The 18,517-nt window shown below is 40.7% G+C and overlaps 4 protein-coding genes across 4 annotated transcripts; 2 read left to right on the top strand and 2 right to left on the bottom strand.

Moving 5' to 3' along the window:
• The first annotated feature begins 115 nt into the window (after nt 1–115).
• On the top strand, nt 116–2,511 carry LOC136943223 (glutathione S-transferase omega-1-like). The gene is made up of 6 exons (XM_067236477.1): nt 116–218; nt 1,023–1,131; nt 1,230–1,452; nt 1,589–1,690; nt 1,847–1,947; nt 2,041–2,511. Exons 1-6 carry the CDS (start codon nt 191–193, stop codon nt 2,189–2,191), a joined length of 714 nt encoding a protein of 237 aa, XP_067092578.1. The 5' UTR covers nt 116–190; the 3' UTR covers nt 2,192–2,511.
• Nucleotides 2,512–3,282: 771 nt separating this feature from the next.
• itprip (inositol 1,4,5-trisphosphate receptor interacting protein) lies at nt 3,283–6,301 on the bottom strand. The gene is made up of 2 exons (XM_067236476.1): nt 6,204–6,301; nt 3,283–5,106 (listed from the first exon to the last, which is right to left on the bottom strand). The coding sequence occupies exon 2, from the start codon at nt 5,038–5,040 to the stop codon at nt 3,427–3,429; it is 1,614 nt and encodes a 537-aa protein (XP_067092577.1). The 5' UTR covers nt 5,041–5,106; nt 6,204–6,301; the 3' UTR covers nt 3,283–3,426.
• Nucleotides 6,302–6,911: 610 nt separating this feature from the next.
• LOC136943521 (cholesterol 25-hydroxylase-like protein) lies at nt 6,912–7,941 on the top strand. Its single transcript, XM_067236872.1, has one exon. It carries the CDS (start codon nt 6,912–6,914, stop codon nt 7,749–7,751), a length of 840 nt encoding a protein of 279 aa, XP_067092973.1. The 3' UTR covers nt 7,752–7,941.
• Nucleotides 7,942–12,901: 4,960 nt separating this feature from the next.
• fas (Fas cell surface death receptor) lies at nt 12,902–16,366 on the bottom strand. Its single transcript, XM_067237047.1, has 9 exons — nt 16,094–16,366; nt 15,503–15,638; nt 15,264–15,398; nt 15,018–15,135; nt 14,759–14,853; nt 14,575–14,676; nt 14,348–14,385; nt 14,187–14,205; nt 12,902–13,576 (listed from the first exon to the last, which is right to left on the bottom strand). The coding sequence occupies exons 1-9, from the start codon at nt 16,136–16,138 to the stop codon at nt 13,254–13,256; spliced, it is 1,011 nt and encodes a 336-aa protein (XP_067093148.1). The 5' UTR covers nt 16,139–16,366; the 3' UTR covers nt 12,902–13,253.
• Between the last annotated feature and the right edge of the window lie 2,151 nt (nt 16,367–18,517).

The following is an 18,517-nucleotide window of genomic DNA, read 5'->3' as shown; positions in this document are numbered from 1 at the left end:
TCAGCGAAAAACGTTTGGTTGTGTATCCTTGACAACCACAACTTCCATGATTGTATTTGCATACGGTTCAATGATTGGCTGTTGAATCCTTCGTTGAAACACCCCATTTCACGCCCAGGGAAGTTGTGTCGATCCTGTGATCGGTCACGGCTTGATCATTCCTTGAGAAAGAAGCTCTACTTACAGAAGCATGGCATCTGAAAAGTGTTTCGCCAACGGTAAGAGCTAACTTTGTTTGTGGATGCTCGCTACTCCTAGCACGCACTAATATTAGATTGCTTGAAAGGCTATGTAGCTATCGCTGGTAAATAACTATATTGACTATATTTTATAACAGATTGATAGCTACGTCTGATCAAGGATCATCAATGTCAAATCGTTCTGCCAAATATGTATCAAGCATGGTTGCATGACTACCATCTAAATGTATTTCAAATATTCGACCAAATAATATTTTGTTTCCCCCTCCCAGTCGGATGTTGTTTTCCTGTTAGGCTACATCATAAACCAAGCTACGCTGACAACGAAACTAATGCACTGAAAGTGCAATAAATTCAGCACGTTTCCTTTAAACGTTCTTACTTGTCTGCTTGCTTACAACCATAGTTGCAACACATGATTGTGTTTAGTATCGTGCCTCCAAACTCCAATTTGCGAATTGGTGATGAGTTTGGGAATCTTGAGGATACAAAATTCAGCTTGCATGATAAAGCGAAATGGGCTGGGTTTGACTTTTGCTAAGTCATTGTGAAACAAAAGAAAGAAAGAAAGCGAAATGTAGCCTATAGGCCGTAACCTTTATTCACACTAACTTTAAATAACTTTCAGACTGGATTTCAGTGGGTGACTGCATGATTAAGCATAATTTGCCACACATGCCGACAGTATCGGATTAAATCAAGGGTCAATGAGCCTGTCAAAGGCGAATGCACAGAAGACTATTGGTTTTTCGTAGATGTTTGGTACCAAAGGATGTAGTGATTAAATCAACGTAACATAACATTTGCACTTGTTTTCTCCAGGTTCCTCAGCCCCTGGTCCAGTGCCCAAGGGACACATCAGGCTGTACAGTATGAGATTCTGTCCATTTGCTCAGAGGACCAGACTAGTGCTTCAGGCCAAGGGAATCAAGTATGGCAACTATGGATTAATACATTCACTGTAATATTTTCTATGAAAGTTTTATTTTACTTTGTGTATTGTTTTCTACTTTTGTTTTGTTTCCTTAGGCATGAAACCATCAACATTAACTTAAAAGACAAACCTGATTGGTACTTTGAGAAGAACCCTCTCGGTCTTGTTCCAACTTTGGAGACTGCGAGTGGTCAGGTGATCTACGAGTCACCAATCACCTGTGACTACCTGGATGACGTTTATGCAGAGAAAAAGCTGCTGCCAGCAGATCCATTTGAGAAGGCCCAGCAGAAGATGATGCTGGAGAACTTCTCCAAGGTCTGTTCATTTTGTTGTATGGCCAAGTACTTGTAATTCCGTAAATATCAACTATATTCAAAGACCAAAATGTGTAATACGGTGCATAATTTTGATTAGAAATGTACATTAACTAAGTATTATTATTATTTTCCAGATCACACCATACTTCTACAAAATACCAATGGGCAGAACAAAAGGAGAGGATGTATCAACATTAGTAAAGGAGCTGAAGGAGAAATTTAACCAGCTGAATGATGTAAGTGATCTCTACTAGTGTTGTAAGTCATGAACATGCTTGTTTTCAGTGTTTAATACAGTTAGAAGTTATATGCCTCTCATTCAGTTGTCCTTGGTTTCCGAACCATGTGTATAGCGATTCAGTATGTCTACACGTCTGATCATTCACTTTCAGACCCTTGGCAAGCAGAAGTTCTACGGTGGTAACTCCATCACCATGATTGATTACATGATGTGGCCATGGTTTGAGAGGCTGGAGATGTTCGAGTTAAAGCAGTATGTACTCCCCTATTCTCAAATTCAAGACATTGATGTGGCCTCTATTCCTTTTGGTCAGTGTAATTCTCCATACTGTATCTCTGTCTCCAGATGTTTGGATGGAACTCCTGAGCTGAAGAAGTGGACCGAGCGCATGATGGAGGATCCTACAGTCAAGGCCGCATCGTACAGCCCTGATATCTACAAGGCCTTCTACAAGACTTACATTGACGGACAACCAAATTACGACTATGGTCTGTAGACACCAGTCAATCAAGACTTCTGTACACGTCCAGTTCTTTTCTATTCCCATCCTCATTGCAGCGGTTGTCCAAATAACAATCTGCAGTGGTCTTTCTGATGAAATGTTTCAGAAACATTCTTATCTTTGTTCTACCTACCTTTTAATTGCACTTAGTAAAGTATATTAGCCAAAGGTAATTGAATAATCTGAGCATAGTACTGATTATGTGGTATTTCATTGGTGTTAGAGAATATCAATTGAAACTTTTGGATCATGTGTGATAAGGCTAATCTCTATCATTCTTTGTTAATTGAACAATAAACTGTTTCAAACAACATATTTACATTCCTGATAATCTGTGATGCAGTTATTTTGCATGTCAAATGTTGTTCAAGTATGTACAGTATGTTTTCTTATGGGAAGATGACCTGCCCTAATGTGATTCCCCACTGGGTGTCCTCTCAAACTTGTACCAAGCATATATACTCAAAGCATGGCGTAATTCCCAAAGGGTGGAGTTGCTTAAGATGGGGGAAGTGTCTAATATGTCTCACTGTGAAACACTGTTTTAATGTACCAATGTCAATTTCTTGGGATTTAGAGTAAGCAATTAACAATATATGGCAAAAAATATTTTAATAGCTGCCATCCGTGTTATTGAAAACTGTTGTGTTCACCATTTATGTAACTGTTTGCAATACAATACATATTTATAATACAGCAAGTGTAAGAGGTAGGCCTACTTTAGCTAGCGATATGAAACAAATGAAGAGGAATTTGCTAAGAATACACTATCATGTTTCTCAAGTACCTATAGGAAGGAATGTCTATTGAATACCTTTTGCTGGGATTCTTATAACCTGATGTCAGAACAACGGGTTGAGTCAAGGAATCGGATAATATTGCACCATGAACACACAATTATCCTTTTTATGATGTGGAAGACATCATGCGCTGCTAGTATATATAATATTCTGCATTTATAAATATGTTTACAGTAAAAAACAAACAAGTATACAAAACAAAGTAAATAAAATATTGTAAAAGTCAAATAGCAATACTGAAAGGTAGGTATGATGAGTATGCAAATAATGCTGTTTCCTTCTTTTTGCAAAACCATTGTAACAAACATCTAAAAAGGACATTGCCTACTTTTGTTTCAGTGCGGGTGTACATTATTCTATATCAGTAACATATAATGTCATACTGAGAATATGCCCATCTCCTAATACATCAATATATAAAAGTATGAACTATGAACTTGAGTCTAGTCCATGGTGGACATCTCCATTTGGTAAGACAGGAGTGTATTCCTGTATCAGGACAGGAGCGTTCCTGAGCATCTCCTGGAAGTGCCGAAGCGTGTGTGCGTAAAGTTCCTTATGTAAAACCAGTGACCTAAACAGGTTAATGGGTTCTGATCTACTAAAGATCTCTGGAACCTGGATCACTGTGGGTACCAGGCTGTTTCCAACCAGCACATGATGGAGTCTCTTTTGCTGGAGACTCCTCTGCAGGAAGCCAAGCACATCCCTGAGCCTGAGCTCCAGACAGCCTGGGCCCCAACAGGATGAGGCTCTACACAGCAACAGGTGGAGCACCGCTGTTTTCAGGTGGTAGTTAGTTAGAAAACTCCTACCTGTCAAGCCTGTCTGCTTCTTGAGAAGGAAAGTGAGGATCTGAAGGCAGTGCAGGTGGCAGGCATTTTCCGGAAGGCCTTTAGCCACATGTTTGAGGAAGTTCCTTTCATAGACAGCGAAGGATAGGGGCCAGTATGTGTCAGAGAAGCTGGTGCCATCTGAGGGGAAATGTGGGACAAAATAGGCGCTTGTGTCCTCCAGCTGGACAACAGGTATAATGTTCATCACCACAACCTTCCCTGATCGGAACCTGATCTTAAGGGCCCCAGCAGTCTCCAGGTTGCGAAAAGTGAGCTGAAACTCGTACTTGTGAGATATGCGCCCCCAGGCTTTGGTTACAGAGATCTGGAACCACTTCATAACCTGGTCCTTGGCCAGGTAGACAGTGTTCTTGGAGCACAGCAGGTCTTCTGAGGTTTGGTCTGCTTTCGGCCTTTCAGTATTTCTGTGCAGTAGACAAAGCATGTCTTCCCCGAAATTGGCAGAGCCACAGAGACAGTCCTCTTTATTCTCCCCAGCTCTGCTCACCTTGATCCTGCCACAGCCCTGCATGTCTGGGGGGACATAACTGGAGGGGCTGCACCACAGCTTAAACTGGAAGGAGTTTGGCTCGGGAGGGGTAAAAGGAACGATGAGGTCACACATCAGCGGCTTGCTGGCCCTCCAGGACTCAAACATGCTTCCAACCCCCACAAAGTCCCCTACCTCCATGTCAGCCTCCCTTCCACACACACTCCTCAGAGCCTCCAGCAGGTCATCAGCAAAACCCTCCACAAACTCCTTCACCCTCCAGTTCTCATGGGCCATGGTGTGCATACACCGGTCACAGAAGCTGCTCAGGATGCCCTTGTCCAGCAGCAGAGTCTTGGAGCTGATGAAGCCAGTCTCAGCATCCATATCCTCGTCCTCCAGGTACTGGGCCTCCATGTCAGCCAAGTCCTGTCTACACACCTCAATGGTGAAAAAGATGACTAGGGAGAGGGTGCTCCAGAAGTACCAGCTGTAGCTCTCCCCTGAGTCCAGGTTTTGCTCCTCAACATCAGGATGAGAGAGCTCCTTCTCCAGCCGCATCTGTTCCAACTCCAGCCTCTCCTCATGCTCTTTCATGCGGACCAACAGCTCCTCGTCCTGCTCCAGGAGAGTGGTATTCTCCTGGGGGAAGAGCAAGGGGTGGTTTAAGATGGCCGCTGCCACCACCATACATACCCGGGCAATGGCCCCCTGCATCCTTGCTAAGGTTTCAAACGACACAAAGCCATCCTCTGTTGTGGCTCTTCATGGACATTTGAACTCCTGAAATATAAACAGAAAATATGTAAATTTCACATTTAGGCCTACACTGATTTTGGAAGTTGTTACAAAACTGAATTCTGAAAAACGTCAAAATCATGGTATGAATTCACATTCACATGTCATTTCCATGTAGAGCCCCACCCCTTCTGAGGAAGCGAAAAGCCTCCTACACTAAATATAGAGTGGGTACAGGAGTGACGCACTGTTGTCCAGTATTAAACTGCACCCTCTGAAAGGAAGGAAGATAATATTTTGAAACAGTAGGCCTACTTTAGAGGAACTTACATGACTTTTTCTGTGCAATTTAGCTGATTACATTCTACCATAAAGTAATATCTACATTCTGTAAAACCTTTAGAAAACAACCTTTATTTACTATTTGTAAATAACCAATTTTGGGCTAAGTTTACAAAACTAACCACAGAGATACTTTACCATGTAAGCATGCAACCAAAGACAATACAACTGTTTCCCATCTGACTTCAAATATTACCCAATGCAGGCTCTGATATTACCTGGAATGAAAGCTATCCTAAAACCCCAAAAGAGTCAAGAAACCCATAATGAAGAGTTGACCATCGTGGTAACATAATGCTAGAAGTGTCCGTTTGCCAGTGTTCACTTGGTAACAAACATACACTTTCTACTATGAAAAGACACCCAGTCCTCAAAAAATGCCAATTGGGTTGTCTGTAGCCTACTCAAACTGTATTCAAATGCACAAAATACTTGTCGCAATTGGCCAACATGGCCCAGTTCGAATGACTCAACATCACACGAGTTGTTCAAGTTTTCCTAGAATCTAAAAAAGTGTGCTCAATGGATGGAAACAGCGTGATGGTCACTCCATTCTTAAATGCCAAGCTTAGGAAGTTTTGTATTTCCCACGTCGCATAATTGTTTTTAGTTAATATTTTGAAAAACATATTGTCCCGTAAATACTTGTTGTAAATGACGTTAGTTAGTTACTTGACTAAAAATAAATTAAATAGGCTATTGTCAATCGACTGATGTAGCCTAAGCACTCAGTATCCTCAACGAAAGGAGTAGGCCTGATAAGTATATAAAAGTAGTCACTTTGAAAAATGTTTACTTACCTTCGGCGTGTTTTAAAGGGACGTAAAAATCATTATCTATTCTATTCCCCAAAAAAACTATTCTCACAAAGTCGATCTTCAAATATGCAATGAGGAAGCATTGGTTACCACGCATTTCCAGACCGTGAGCGCTCCGCCCATGTCATGGTGCAAAATTACATACAAATTGTTTCTTAATTTAACTTCTGAAAACGGCTACAATAAAATTGAATAGAACATAAACGAATATGTTCTATTCAATTTTATTGTAGCCTAACCCTAGGATGCGTGCATCTCAAATGATGTGGAATAACCTACAAAGTAAACTCCCAGAGGACAAGGTCCTCTAATATGAGACATGATAATACGCCTACAAACAAAGAAAAATGTTTTATGTTATTTATTAAGATTACATATTTATAAAAAGTTTTGTTTTTTGCATCTTTAAGAATGTTTGAAATATATGTCCTCAAGGTGGCGCTGTAGACAAAACATAATAGTAGGCTATTTGTCCGCCGTTAATTTAAACATGAACATTTATTAAACAAAATGTACTGAAGTTGAGGTATGCTTGATGTAATGATCTAAGTAAAAGTGGGGATCACGTTTTAATGTTGCTCTCGACTGTTTCCATTATGTCATCTTCGATGGGATTTCCCCAGGAATAGCAGTGTAAGGACTTCCTAAACGTCACTTTCTTTTCTCCACCCTCTCTTAAAGAACCCGCACATGGGGATTTATTTCATTGACAGAACCAGAATGGAGCCAGCATCTCACCTTCTGCTGCAGAGCTTTTGGGACAGGATAAGAGAACAAGACTACCTTCTCCGATCTCCTTTATTCCCTGTCCTGTTCTCCTTTACCGTCTACCTGGTCTGCTGCCTGCCTTACCTCTATCTAGACTTACTGTCCACCAGGGTGGCTCTAGTGCGCTGCTACAAGATTCAGCCCCACATCACAGTGACCTGGGCCATGGCTTGGAGCTGTCTGGTCAAGTCCCTTTACACTCATGCTGTGTTCATCTTCCCTCTGGGTGTCCTCCACTGGTACTGGAGGCCCGTGGTCCTCCCTGCCCAAGCACCTGGAGCTTGGGCAGCTGTCTGGGACGTGCTGGCCTGCCTCCTCCTTTTCGACCTGCAGTACTTTGTGTGGCATATGCTACATCACAAGGTGCCCTGGCTCTACCGGACCTTCCACAAGGAACACCACCGCTACACGGCAACCTTTGCCCTCACCACCGAGCACTCGGGCGTCTGGGAGACCCTGAGTCTGGGCTTCTTCGCGGGTGTCACCCCTGTCCTGTTGGACTGCCACCCGCTCACCAAGATGCTTTTCTTCTCTCTCAACATCTGGATGTCCGTTGAAGACCACTCTGGCTATGACCTGCCCTGGTCCCCGCACAGATTGGTGCCTTTTGGTCTTTACGGCGGAGCTCCTCACCATGACCTGCACCACTTAAAGTTCAATGTCAACTATGCACCGTATTTCACTCATTGGGACAGGCTCTTGGGCACGCTGTACACAGAGACAACTGATGCATCCGATGTGCTGCTAAAGAGAACAATATGAAGTCCTGGATAAGACTGCAGATTCAGTTCAGAGGAAAGTAAGAAAAAGACTGGATACACTTCTTTGATTCCTCAAACCTGAAGATTTAGAGTTTTGAAAAAATGGAGGATTGTGGTACATTGTGGTATTATTTTGTGAATTTTGTTACCAGTTCAGTGTTTCATGAATGTTTCAATATTACCCTATTTTCTTTGGCAACGTTTTGTTGTTTTTATTGTTGAATAATGTTTTTGTGTATGTTATGTACTTATTGTATGACAGTGTCTTTGCAATAAGACTCTGGAAATAAATGTGCAATATTTTATTTAATATGAAATAAATATTTATTTACCTGACTTAAAAATATTATATTTAAAGTTTTACTGTTATGATAATTTATAAAGTGAAAAACATTATGTGATCATAAATGTTGTATGTATAACCTAGTTTTATATGAATAAAAAAATAGTTTTACATTGATGTCTGAATAAGATGTCTCATATATTACACCTTGTGACTCAGGTTTAACAGGTTGTATTTAACAGGTTATGAGGTCTGTGGTTTTGTGGATCAAAACGAACCCACAATGAAACAGCCAGAGGTCAAGTAGAATACTCATTCATCCTAAGTAAACTTTTTTCACATGTGATTATATTCATGAATGTGTAACATTAAATAGTAGCAGGAATGGGAAGGTACTTTCCTGCACGGACAGAGACCGCAAGGCCCTACATAGTGTGGTCAGGTCTGCTGAGTTGATTGGATTGTCCAATGCATTGCAGTCCATGACATCATACTGTGCAATAGTCAAAATCCCCAGAATGTGCTGCTCAGATCCCATCACAGTACGTAAAACCACATGTCTGGCAGATGTATGGCAAACATTGCTTAGATTAGACAACAAAGGTTCCAGAATACATGTATTTAATCTGTACTTTATTGAAAAAGAAGCTTGCTTCTCAACATAGGGTGCATATACTGGGGGTCCTGCCTGTGTGTAAAATAATATTTAAGATACAGGTGATTAGCTAAGCTATTAATATTAACCTTATGCACAAAACATACAGGTTTCGTATCACACATCACCCACTGAAGTTACTGGAAAATGTTGACATTTGAGAACATTGTTCTCAGGGCTAATTACCACATCCTAAAAGATATTTTAAACTCGTTGTCCTGTCTACTTTCACTCGTCAACCAAAACTAGAGGCAGAAAGTGAAACCAAGTCCGCCGTTAAGTACAAAACTACTGTTTGGTTGTTTTACTTCCTCACAATTAAGTGTGGAAGTGTGGAGTGTAGAGGAATTAGTGAAGTGAATGACATTTAGTCATTTAGCACACGCTATTATCCAGAGCGACTTACAGTAGGCTAAGTAAGTCGTCCTGAACCGGCAACGGTTCTAAACAGATAGATATCCCTGATTAGTCCCTGCGTCTTACCAGATCTTTTTTTTTGAACAAGTTTGTGTAATGCTGACAGTGTAGTACATAATGGGTCACTACAGCCATATTTTTTATTAATTCACTGTAAATAGAGTCCTTTAGTAAATTTAAAATGTATGCACTTTTTTATTTATGCTTCCTTGACATTGCATTGGCAATACTTTAAATATAGACATAAATATATGTGGCCGACGTGTAATGAGGTGCCGACTACGCCACCTAGTTGTAAGTCTAGGAACTCAATTGGTTCGTTCTGAGAGGAAGGAACCCGTGTGTTTGACCAAAGGAACAGTCGACAACCATGCCATATAAACTATTGTACTTTAATAAGTAAAAGGTATTTCCAAGCTTTCGGAATGTCTAAAAGTCTAAAAGAGAGAATGTCTCAGTCCAAGAGCGTCACCCGTGTGTGCTGACTGGTAGCCTCGTCCGTAGGGCCTTGTCCGTAGGTCTCCCTCCGTAATCCGGATCACTGTCTTTCGGTCCACTGATTACCTCGGTTCCCGTCTCGTTCCCACAGCGTCATCCGTGTGTGTGAGAATTGTGATCTCTATTGTATTCTCAATTTATCCAGAACATACATAGCTTGTGTATGTATCATTTGTTCTATTTAAAGTCATGTATAGAAGGTAGGGCCCGAAAATGACTTAAGCCCAGGGGCCCCCACCCCCCTAACTCCTGCCCTGACTACAACAATACGTGGGAAGATCCCAAATCAAACACGCCGAATCTGGAGTAGACGCCATGTTGTCAGAGCAATCAGCTGCACTTGTACTGGTGACGTCACTACATCTCAACAGTTGAAGAGTGTGTCATGTCAAAGTGGTGTTGAAAGGGGAAAACCGGATGAGCATGTTAATTGATTGTGACGCACGTCATATGATATCGCCCAGGTGTATATAGGCTATGTATATAGGCTAAGCACCTTACCTCTCTGGTCTCCTTGCACCCTATCTCCGCAAGGACACTTCTCAAGATGCCGGTTATCTGGTGGCTCCCAAAATTAAGAAAACAATTGCTGGAGGCAGGTCGTTCTCATATAGAGCACCTTTTCTCTGGAACAAATGACCTGTCTCAATTAAGGAGGCTGATACTGTTTCGACATTCAAAATTAGGTTAAAAACGTTCTTGTTTAGTCAATTCTATGACTGTTAAATGTAAATGTGTGTATGTACTTTCTATGTAAACCTGGGGTGTGTGTTTGTTTGTGTGTATCACATGTAACTTGTACATGTAACATCTAGATTTTACAAATAAAGTAAACATGTTACTGTATATTGCTATTGTTATAGTTTCCGTTACTAGTTGGTGACAACGGGGGACGGGGCATTCTCACCCTTATTATATAAATATAACTAAGTCTGAATGAATTATTTCTGTATTTTTTATGACCGAAAATTTGTAATCTCTGTTTTATCCGAATTGAGAAGGAAATTTGCTGTCATCCAAGATCTTAACCCAGAAACAAATTTTTCCATAGCGTGTGGTAATTCATTTCATGCATTCGTGCATTCATTTCATACATTTGATGTTATGTTTTAATAATGTTGAAAGCTAGTTTAATAAGCTGATGACACAAAAACACTGTTTTATGACTGGATTCCTCACAACATTCACACAGCCTCCACGTTGTTTAGCCATCTATAGTTACAAATTCACTCTAACTGTTAACAGACAAGACACATTCATCTCATATGGGGCCTTAGTTTCTGGGTAACACATGACACCCAAAAGCACCAAGTCAGCACGTTCTCCATGTGTGGTACATAAACATTGGTGATGTCATAAAACACCTGTGTATGGATCTATAACTGTACCCTGTTGAATTGTGAAGAGGATCCTTTTAAGTCAACAGGATAAGAGGAAAAATATCCAGATGTGGTATATAATTTCAAATATCAAGATAATCTTGAGATCTTAATTGCCTCAACATTTAACACATTTAACTCCATATTTAAAAGTTCAGTGGAAAAAAAACGATTTCCCCATGGATCTCCAAAGGCCTCATCTTACATTGACAATTAGCCATGAGTCATGCTTTTGTCATTTTCCTGTGTTTGTGTGTGCACCAAAGAGGAAGGAAGGAACAGTAATGGAAAGTTTGAAGGACTTGTGTTTTACACAAAACTATCAGAGATTGCATCATCAGACAGTGCTGCTAACCGACTAGACTGGGGAAAGTCCTGAACTCTCAAATGAGCCTCGCCCTGGGAAGTCAAGGCTAATGTTAATGTAAATGAAACACAAACATTATACAGTGGGGTGTGGCACAATCAGGGTCGGACTGGCCATCGGGAGAATCGGGAGATTTCTCGAACGACCGGTCAAATAAACGGACGCTACGGCCACGGCACTATTCAAGAAAATAAATCCTAATAGTTTACGCTCACTTTGAGGACGGCCTTAATACCAAGCAACTGTTTAACTGGAGCGATCCAAAATCCAAAGGGTGGGGGTGGGCATTTCCCCCGTGTAAACTTGAACGGTGCACTTGTCCGTCCATTTTACAGATCACGATTGGTCATAAATCCATCGTTTTCCGGGTACAGCCAATTCGTTGGAGCTATTTTAGCTAACATCGTTGTTTCCTTAGCAAATAAATGGAAATTAAAAGAAAAGGAGAAAAACAACGGGCACTGCAAGCAAATGCTGCACAATGTAGAAGTATAGAATACATGTTTAGGCCGTCAAAAGACGGAGGAGAGAGTTTGCCGGAAGTTGCGGCTGTACCAGAGGCGCCAGGTGCAAGCAGCTGTAAACAGCTGTATTTTCGACAGAAAATTCAAATATAATTCCAAACCATATTGTTTTAATTTTTCTAAAAACATTATACATTTGGTATGTTAGCCAATATATAAGCTATACATTTTAAATTAAGTAAAATAAATGGCCAAGAGAAAAAGGCACTCATGTAAATATGCACGTTTTTTGGCTTTAAAAAAATAAATGTGCTATGTGGCTCAAATGCAATTGTCTTGATTTTCTGTTCTGTGTATTAAAGCAGGCATAGGTGACACAGGGAAAGAGATGGAGGCTGCTGTGGTGACAGGGTCCAGTGGAGAGACTATGACAGGTGCAGCACTGCAACTGCACACAAGAGTCAGTCTGTTAACAGGGTTATTATATGGAAATTAGTTTGTTGAATTGATTGTCATTATTAGTTAGAATATAGTTAACTGATTATTGTTCTTTTGCAACATCAAATAGCAGATGCAGAAACAGAGACAAGTATGGAAAAAGAAAGTGGAGGGGGAGGGGGGGGGGTCTGTGTTTCAAAGTCCCGGGCTGTTTTTCGGCCCCAGTCCGACCCTGGGCACAATGTATAGTATATTGTGTGTGTGTATCCCACACTTGATTTCAGTATACACTCAGACTAAGACTATGGAGTTTAGCCACAATAAAATATACAAAACCACCAAAAGCTGTGTCAGAAAAGTTAAGAATGTAACCCCCAAATGAACCATAGCTGACCAGGCTTAGGTTACCAGGAAGAGCCTTATCTTATCCGAGCATGTCATTTAGTTAGCCTAAGCAGGGCCACTTCAAGACGAAAATACGCCCACACTGACACACACGCAAGATCTATGCAAGGGAGCCAATGAAAGAAGAGTGTCAAAAACAATAGTGAAATTGTGACTCAATGGCCTCACTCTTTTGGGGGACATTAATGTAAACCCATCATAACTCAAACTTTTGGAAGACAAACATATCATACAACACTAACATGTGCCCAATCGTTCAAAACTATATTTACAGAAACAGTGTTTGATCATCAGGCCAACTATTGAGATCATCTCTTAGAGGGTGTGGGCCAGACATTATAAAAAAGAGGGCCATTAACACTTACTGTAATTGTGGATATGGTCATCAGACAAAAATGATGCAGTCTCCACCATGCTGTAAGCCATACAAGCTGCATCTCCATTTAAATCACCCTAAAATAGCCTCATTGTCCATATAATACATAAACATTGCCTTTCCATCACACAGGCTGGGGTCACACCTGCTCCAAGAACATCTCCACACATATCATATATATTTGAGAGAACCCCTAGTCCATGTGTTTAGATGGAACTAGGTCAAGCCTCTTCAACCTGTTCTTTACCCTCTCTGTTGTTGTGCCCTTTTTCATTCCTGGCCCCAAGTATTGACTCCACTTTCTCTGCTGTGGTCTTCTTCTTCATCTGCCGGAGGTTCAGAACCAGTTTTTCAGCTCCTTGGGACCCTTCCTTCTCCACCCAGGCATTCAGCAGGCTCTGGCACCACTCACTACCGTCTGGCGAGTTTAGCTGATGAGCCTCAATTTCAGCGGGACTCATCCCACAGCGTATGGCCACGTTCCTCATAATCTTCCATCCCACTTCTTTGGCTATGTCCGGGACGTGCGGCGTGAGGTTGACACCTTATTCGATGGGACAAGAGAGCAACAGGTTTAAGACACTCGTTTTGGGGGGGATTGAACACAGGTTTAAGTAAACTGTCTCTCCCAGACAGGGGATCAGAATCACCATTTGTCTTCACCTCCATTATGACACTAAAACTATATTTATTTTCGATTGATCACTCTACTATGAACATTCTCTACGAACACATCAAAAAATGTACTTGCGGCCTCATTCATTATATACAACCCCCTAGGTACAGCACAGGAATCATAAAGTAAGATCTTAAAATTGATTCATCGGTCATCTTTTGGATGCTCTCACAACATGATCTGCTCTTACCAATAATGGAGCAAAGACCCCGCCTGTTCTTCCAAACTGGCCATTTCTATTACTACTATGTGCATGGACAGTGAAGCAAACCTACTGTATACTAATGTGAGAAAATTATATACAGTCCTCATTCAGTATTTCATAGACCAAACAGCTTCAAACATCCTTAACGTTTGATCTTCCTTACTTACCTAAGCTTTACAAAGTCGTTATCAAAAAAGGTTTTTGTTGTTTCCATCTGTAAAATGACATTAAGAATTTTTACTACTGAATGGAAGGTCATCTGCAACATCTTACCTTTCAGAAGTGGTATTTCCTGGAAATGACAAAAAAAATCTAATAAATAAACGTAGCAAAGAATTATTTGGGTTGTTGGTACAGACAACTCACGGTGAGGGTCACAGAGAATCTTATAAGACTATAGAGAGAGTAATAAATAACACTAAAGGGTTGCCTACCTGTCCTGTTCCACTGTCAGTTGATTTAACCTTTGGAGCTTTAATAGATAAAATAAATATTCACCTTTTAAAATTGAATTCCAACATTTAAATGAATAAACATTTTTACTGAAATACATTTATATTAATAACTCTTCAAACATGCTTCCCTTGTTAGGAGCAAATCTAAGAACAGCCTATTGCAGATCTATATGGTAACATTAGGTGCCGCAATGAAAAACACTTACCAAAACATGCTTTCTTTTTTCGCCAACAAAAAAACCCCAAACCAGCAGCTACAATAAGGATAAAACCAAGGATAGAACCAAGGATAGCCGTGACAGCCACCGCTATGAAACAGAAAGAAAAAAAATCAAGCACAAAGTCAAATATAACCACAAAGATAAAATACTTGATGATTTTTCTCTGTACCATAATTGTTTTCAGAATCAGAATTATTTTGGGCTTCATGGCATATTGTGTTGTTGGTGGCTGTACAGGGAACCTTGACAACATTCACTCCACACCTAAAGGAAAGACAACAAATTATTTAAAAATTCCAAATGCCTCTCATCCCAGCAAGGATACAGTATACACTGCAACACATACAGTAGACTGCAAGGATCTGAAGTGAGCTATACCAAGTTTTCTGCTGTCCAGACCTGCCTACTCTGTGAGGAACTAAACCTACGTTTTGCAAGGGTGGCAGGCTGTACAGTCCTCCTTCGCCCTGTCACAGTAGTAGTCCTTCTGGCAGCGACACACTGTGTTCTTGCGGATAGTGCATTTGTCCTCCACCTCAAGGTTAGCTTCAGAAGACATCCACATCCAAAAATAAGTAGGGGCCAATAGCTCACACTTAAGTTAATGTTTTATTTACAAAAACAACAATGTACTTTTGTCCAGTTCCAGAGGTAAGTGTATTGTGTCTGTATACCTTTAGGGTCACAGGACCTGCATGGTTCACAGGAGTCCAAGAAAGTGGGATCACTATTGTAGGTCTCCTCAGTTTTGCAGAAGACACAAATTCGATCGTTTGGTTTAAGAGTGCAGTGCTTCTGTAGTCGTTGACCTAGACACGAGAACAGACAACAACAGACTTCTCTTGATACAGGCCATGGTGACATCTTATACTGAAATAGTTATTTCAACCACGAAGAAACATTAGAAACCTACCAGGAGCACAACGACAACATGTAACACCCTCATGTTGATATGTACCATCTGAACAATCTTGTCTCTTGAAGCGTAACAAGCTGAGGTTGCGTTCGGAACTTTCTTCGGCCTTGAGTGTAACTGACAGAGCCACACACTGGAAGGTAACAGAGAATACCAGTGGCATTATGGGTCAACAAAGTGGGGATAGATTCACCAAGTTAGCAAAAAGAAATAGAAGATAGTAGATAGGCATACTATGCATAGTATTATGGGGACTTAACGTTTTTGTAGTGGTTTTATACCATAATGGTAAGACATGTTGGCTAGCCTACATGTTCACAAATTGCAAGTCAATTGGATCAATGGGTGCTTTATGGATTCGTTCATTATTCGATAATGTTTAAGCAAGTAGCAATGCCTAACACGTGTATACATATAATACAATCATATAATATAAATGACTCGTATACGATAAGCAAACTTTTTATAATCTTCACTGAAAGTGAAACTAATTAACTGAATTAGGCTGTACCAAAATACAATTCAAAATAAATAGCATAAACATACGATAACATTTTCCCAAACATCACAAACATGCAGCCGACTCACCATAAATAAAAGTAAAGTTAACATGTTTGCTAACATCGCCTTCATTTAGCTTTCAGACTTCCTTGTCGCAGTATCAAGCAGCCTCTCATGGTTGCACCCGGAAGTTCCCTTAAATTACAAAGTGACGGAAGACAAGATAAAACTCCTATGACAGAAACACTGAACGGTTAGACATATGCCTGCAATGGCTAGATTTCAAAAGCTGGTGCCACCTGTTCATAGGTTGCTCTTTACAAGACGTCTTTGGTAGCCTTCTCATCTGGGAAATTGGCGGTGTACTGTGGCTCACAGAAGTGATATTTAGGTCAGTCTCTAATGACAAACCCTATCACACAATGTATAATGTGTCAAGCTGTTGCCTAGAATTTCTGTCTCATTATACGCATGGAATATTCAGCCTAGGTTGTTGACTGATGCTGTTCTGATGTGGGAAACCAGCTTTGAAGGGAATTACATTTTAACCACTAGAAAACATTTCCCCCCACTAGATGGGGTGGTAACTCTCAGAATGAGTCTGGGCCTGGGGTTGTTTATCTGGCATACAGACAAAACATGCCTTTGCAGTTGATTTATCTCTTGTATTAAATAGACAGATACTGCAATGTATCTTGCAAACTGCAATGTCTCTCATATACTCTTGCTGGGTTGAGAGATATTACAGTAAATGACATAGTTACTATAGTGCATTACTGACGAGTCACTGTAACCATTGTACTGTATGTGGAACCAAATGGAGCTAGCTGTTTGGTTCTACATGGCATGGTATGAATAGACACCACATTGGACTTAGATTAATCTGGATTTGTGTGTAGAAGACCACACCTCACTTTCTCACTCTGTCATCCCAGTATCACATACCTGATACTTTTGTTTCTACTCTCAGATGCCACCCCCTTCCTATCGCCTTCTAACTATTTTTGCAATCCAGGCACCTTGTGGGAATGTGCTGAGCTCTGAGTAAGCATGACTGAGACCCCAGGTGTAATCCACCTCAACCAAAGGCACCTACCACGAAGACTCCTTTCATTCATTCATTCAATCGTTCATGCGATCTTTGAACCTGTGAAGCTATGTTAGACTGGGTGGCCGGGCAGGGGGAGGAGGTTCGTACAGCAGGAAACTCAGCTATAACAATCATTTATGTTGCAGCGAATTCTCTCTGTGACCCCTTTCTTCTTGGTACTTTTTGAAAACTACAAACAAAATGTTTTATCTTCATTCTTTCAGTCTTTTTTTTAACATAATGTCTCATGTTTGTTTGATCTCAACCAACTGGAGTCAACGAGGATTTTATAGCATTTGTACGAAAGGCCTCTTGTTAATTTTTTCTCTTTAGAGAAAAAGTATTTTTGGCTGGAGAATCAGAACTTCCTTGAAGGAGAGCTCCTGTGGGATTTGGTTGTTTTTCCAAGTGTATCAAATTTCAGCCCTTTGTAGTTTCAGCAATTCTTAGAAGTGCCGGCTTTGTGCGGATGTCTGCTCTTATGGCCCACTAGGGCAAAGTAAAACTGACGTACAGTACAGGTACAACAGATAACCTCAACTATATAGTTACATACACTAACATGTTCAATTCTCACACAGCTGTATGATAATATTTCTGTACAGTTTGTAACAAATCAGCCCACACCACTGAGGGTCATGCTGAAACCCTCAGTTGAACACTGCAGTTGTGTGCTTGGTGTTCTACATGCTGTAGGTCACTGGGAATACTTAAAAATAACAATGAATTGAAAGAGAATCTGAGCCAACCAGGAACCAAGATGAAACACCTCTTTTATTTTACTGTATGCTTGTTATATTACAATTAATAAAAGACAATTAAAATGTAAATTCGCTGACATTTTGTATGTTTTTGTTTGTCTTTCCCCTTCTACACACCTGCATCAAGGGCAATGTCTGAACACTGTATGAGTATACTAGTTCTAGAGTTTTAGTTTGCAGTAAACAGATTCATATTTGTATCATATATTTGTTCTTATGAAGACAATGCATACTGTTATAAAGTTAATGTTGAACCAAGGTATTACTACCATAACTACTACCAGACATATACTGTGCTCCTGAAGCACATCTTGAAATGGTATTGCTACAATAGAATGAATGCACTTGTGGACTTCATGGGTTTCATCATCAGCTTTGGGGAACCTCTTCTCATCTACGGCCAAAATGTGCCACCCACCAACATGGCCCCAGGTCCTGTGCAGAAGAAGGTAGAGGAGCTGGATGCTGCAGCATGAAAACAGCTCTCTCTGTTGTTGTGTGTAGGCAGCTGCTGGTAGAGCCAGAGGAGCAAAGACTCCCCTGAGAGTGTCAGCAGATAAAGAGCGAGAGATGCAAAGAGATAGAGAACGTGGTAGCAGCTCCACTTCGAGGAGGAGAGTTGTGGTCAAATATGTTGCCCTGCACTAAAGGGTTTGGTAC

Source organism: Osmerus mordax, chromosome 5 (genome assembly GCF_038355195.1).
Source record: "Osmerus mordax isolate fOsmMor3 chromosome 5, fOsmMor3.pri, whole genome shotgun sequence".
Lineage (NCBI taxonomy): Eukaryota > Metazoa > Chordata > Actinopteri > Osmeriformes > Osmeridae > Osmerus > Osmerus mordax.
Note: the sequence above shows the minus strand (reverse complement) of the source record. Positions and strands in the feature narration are given on the sequence as shown.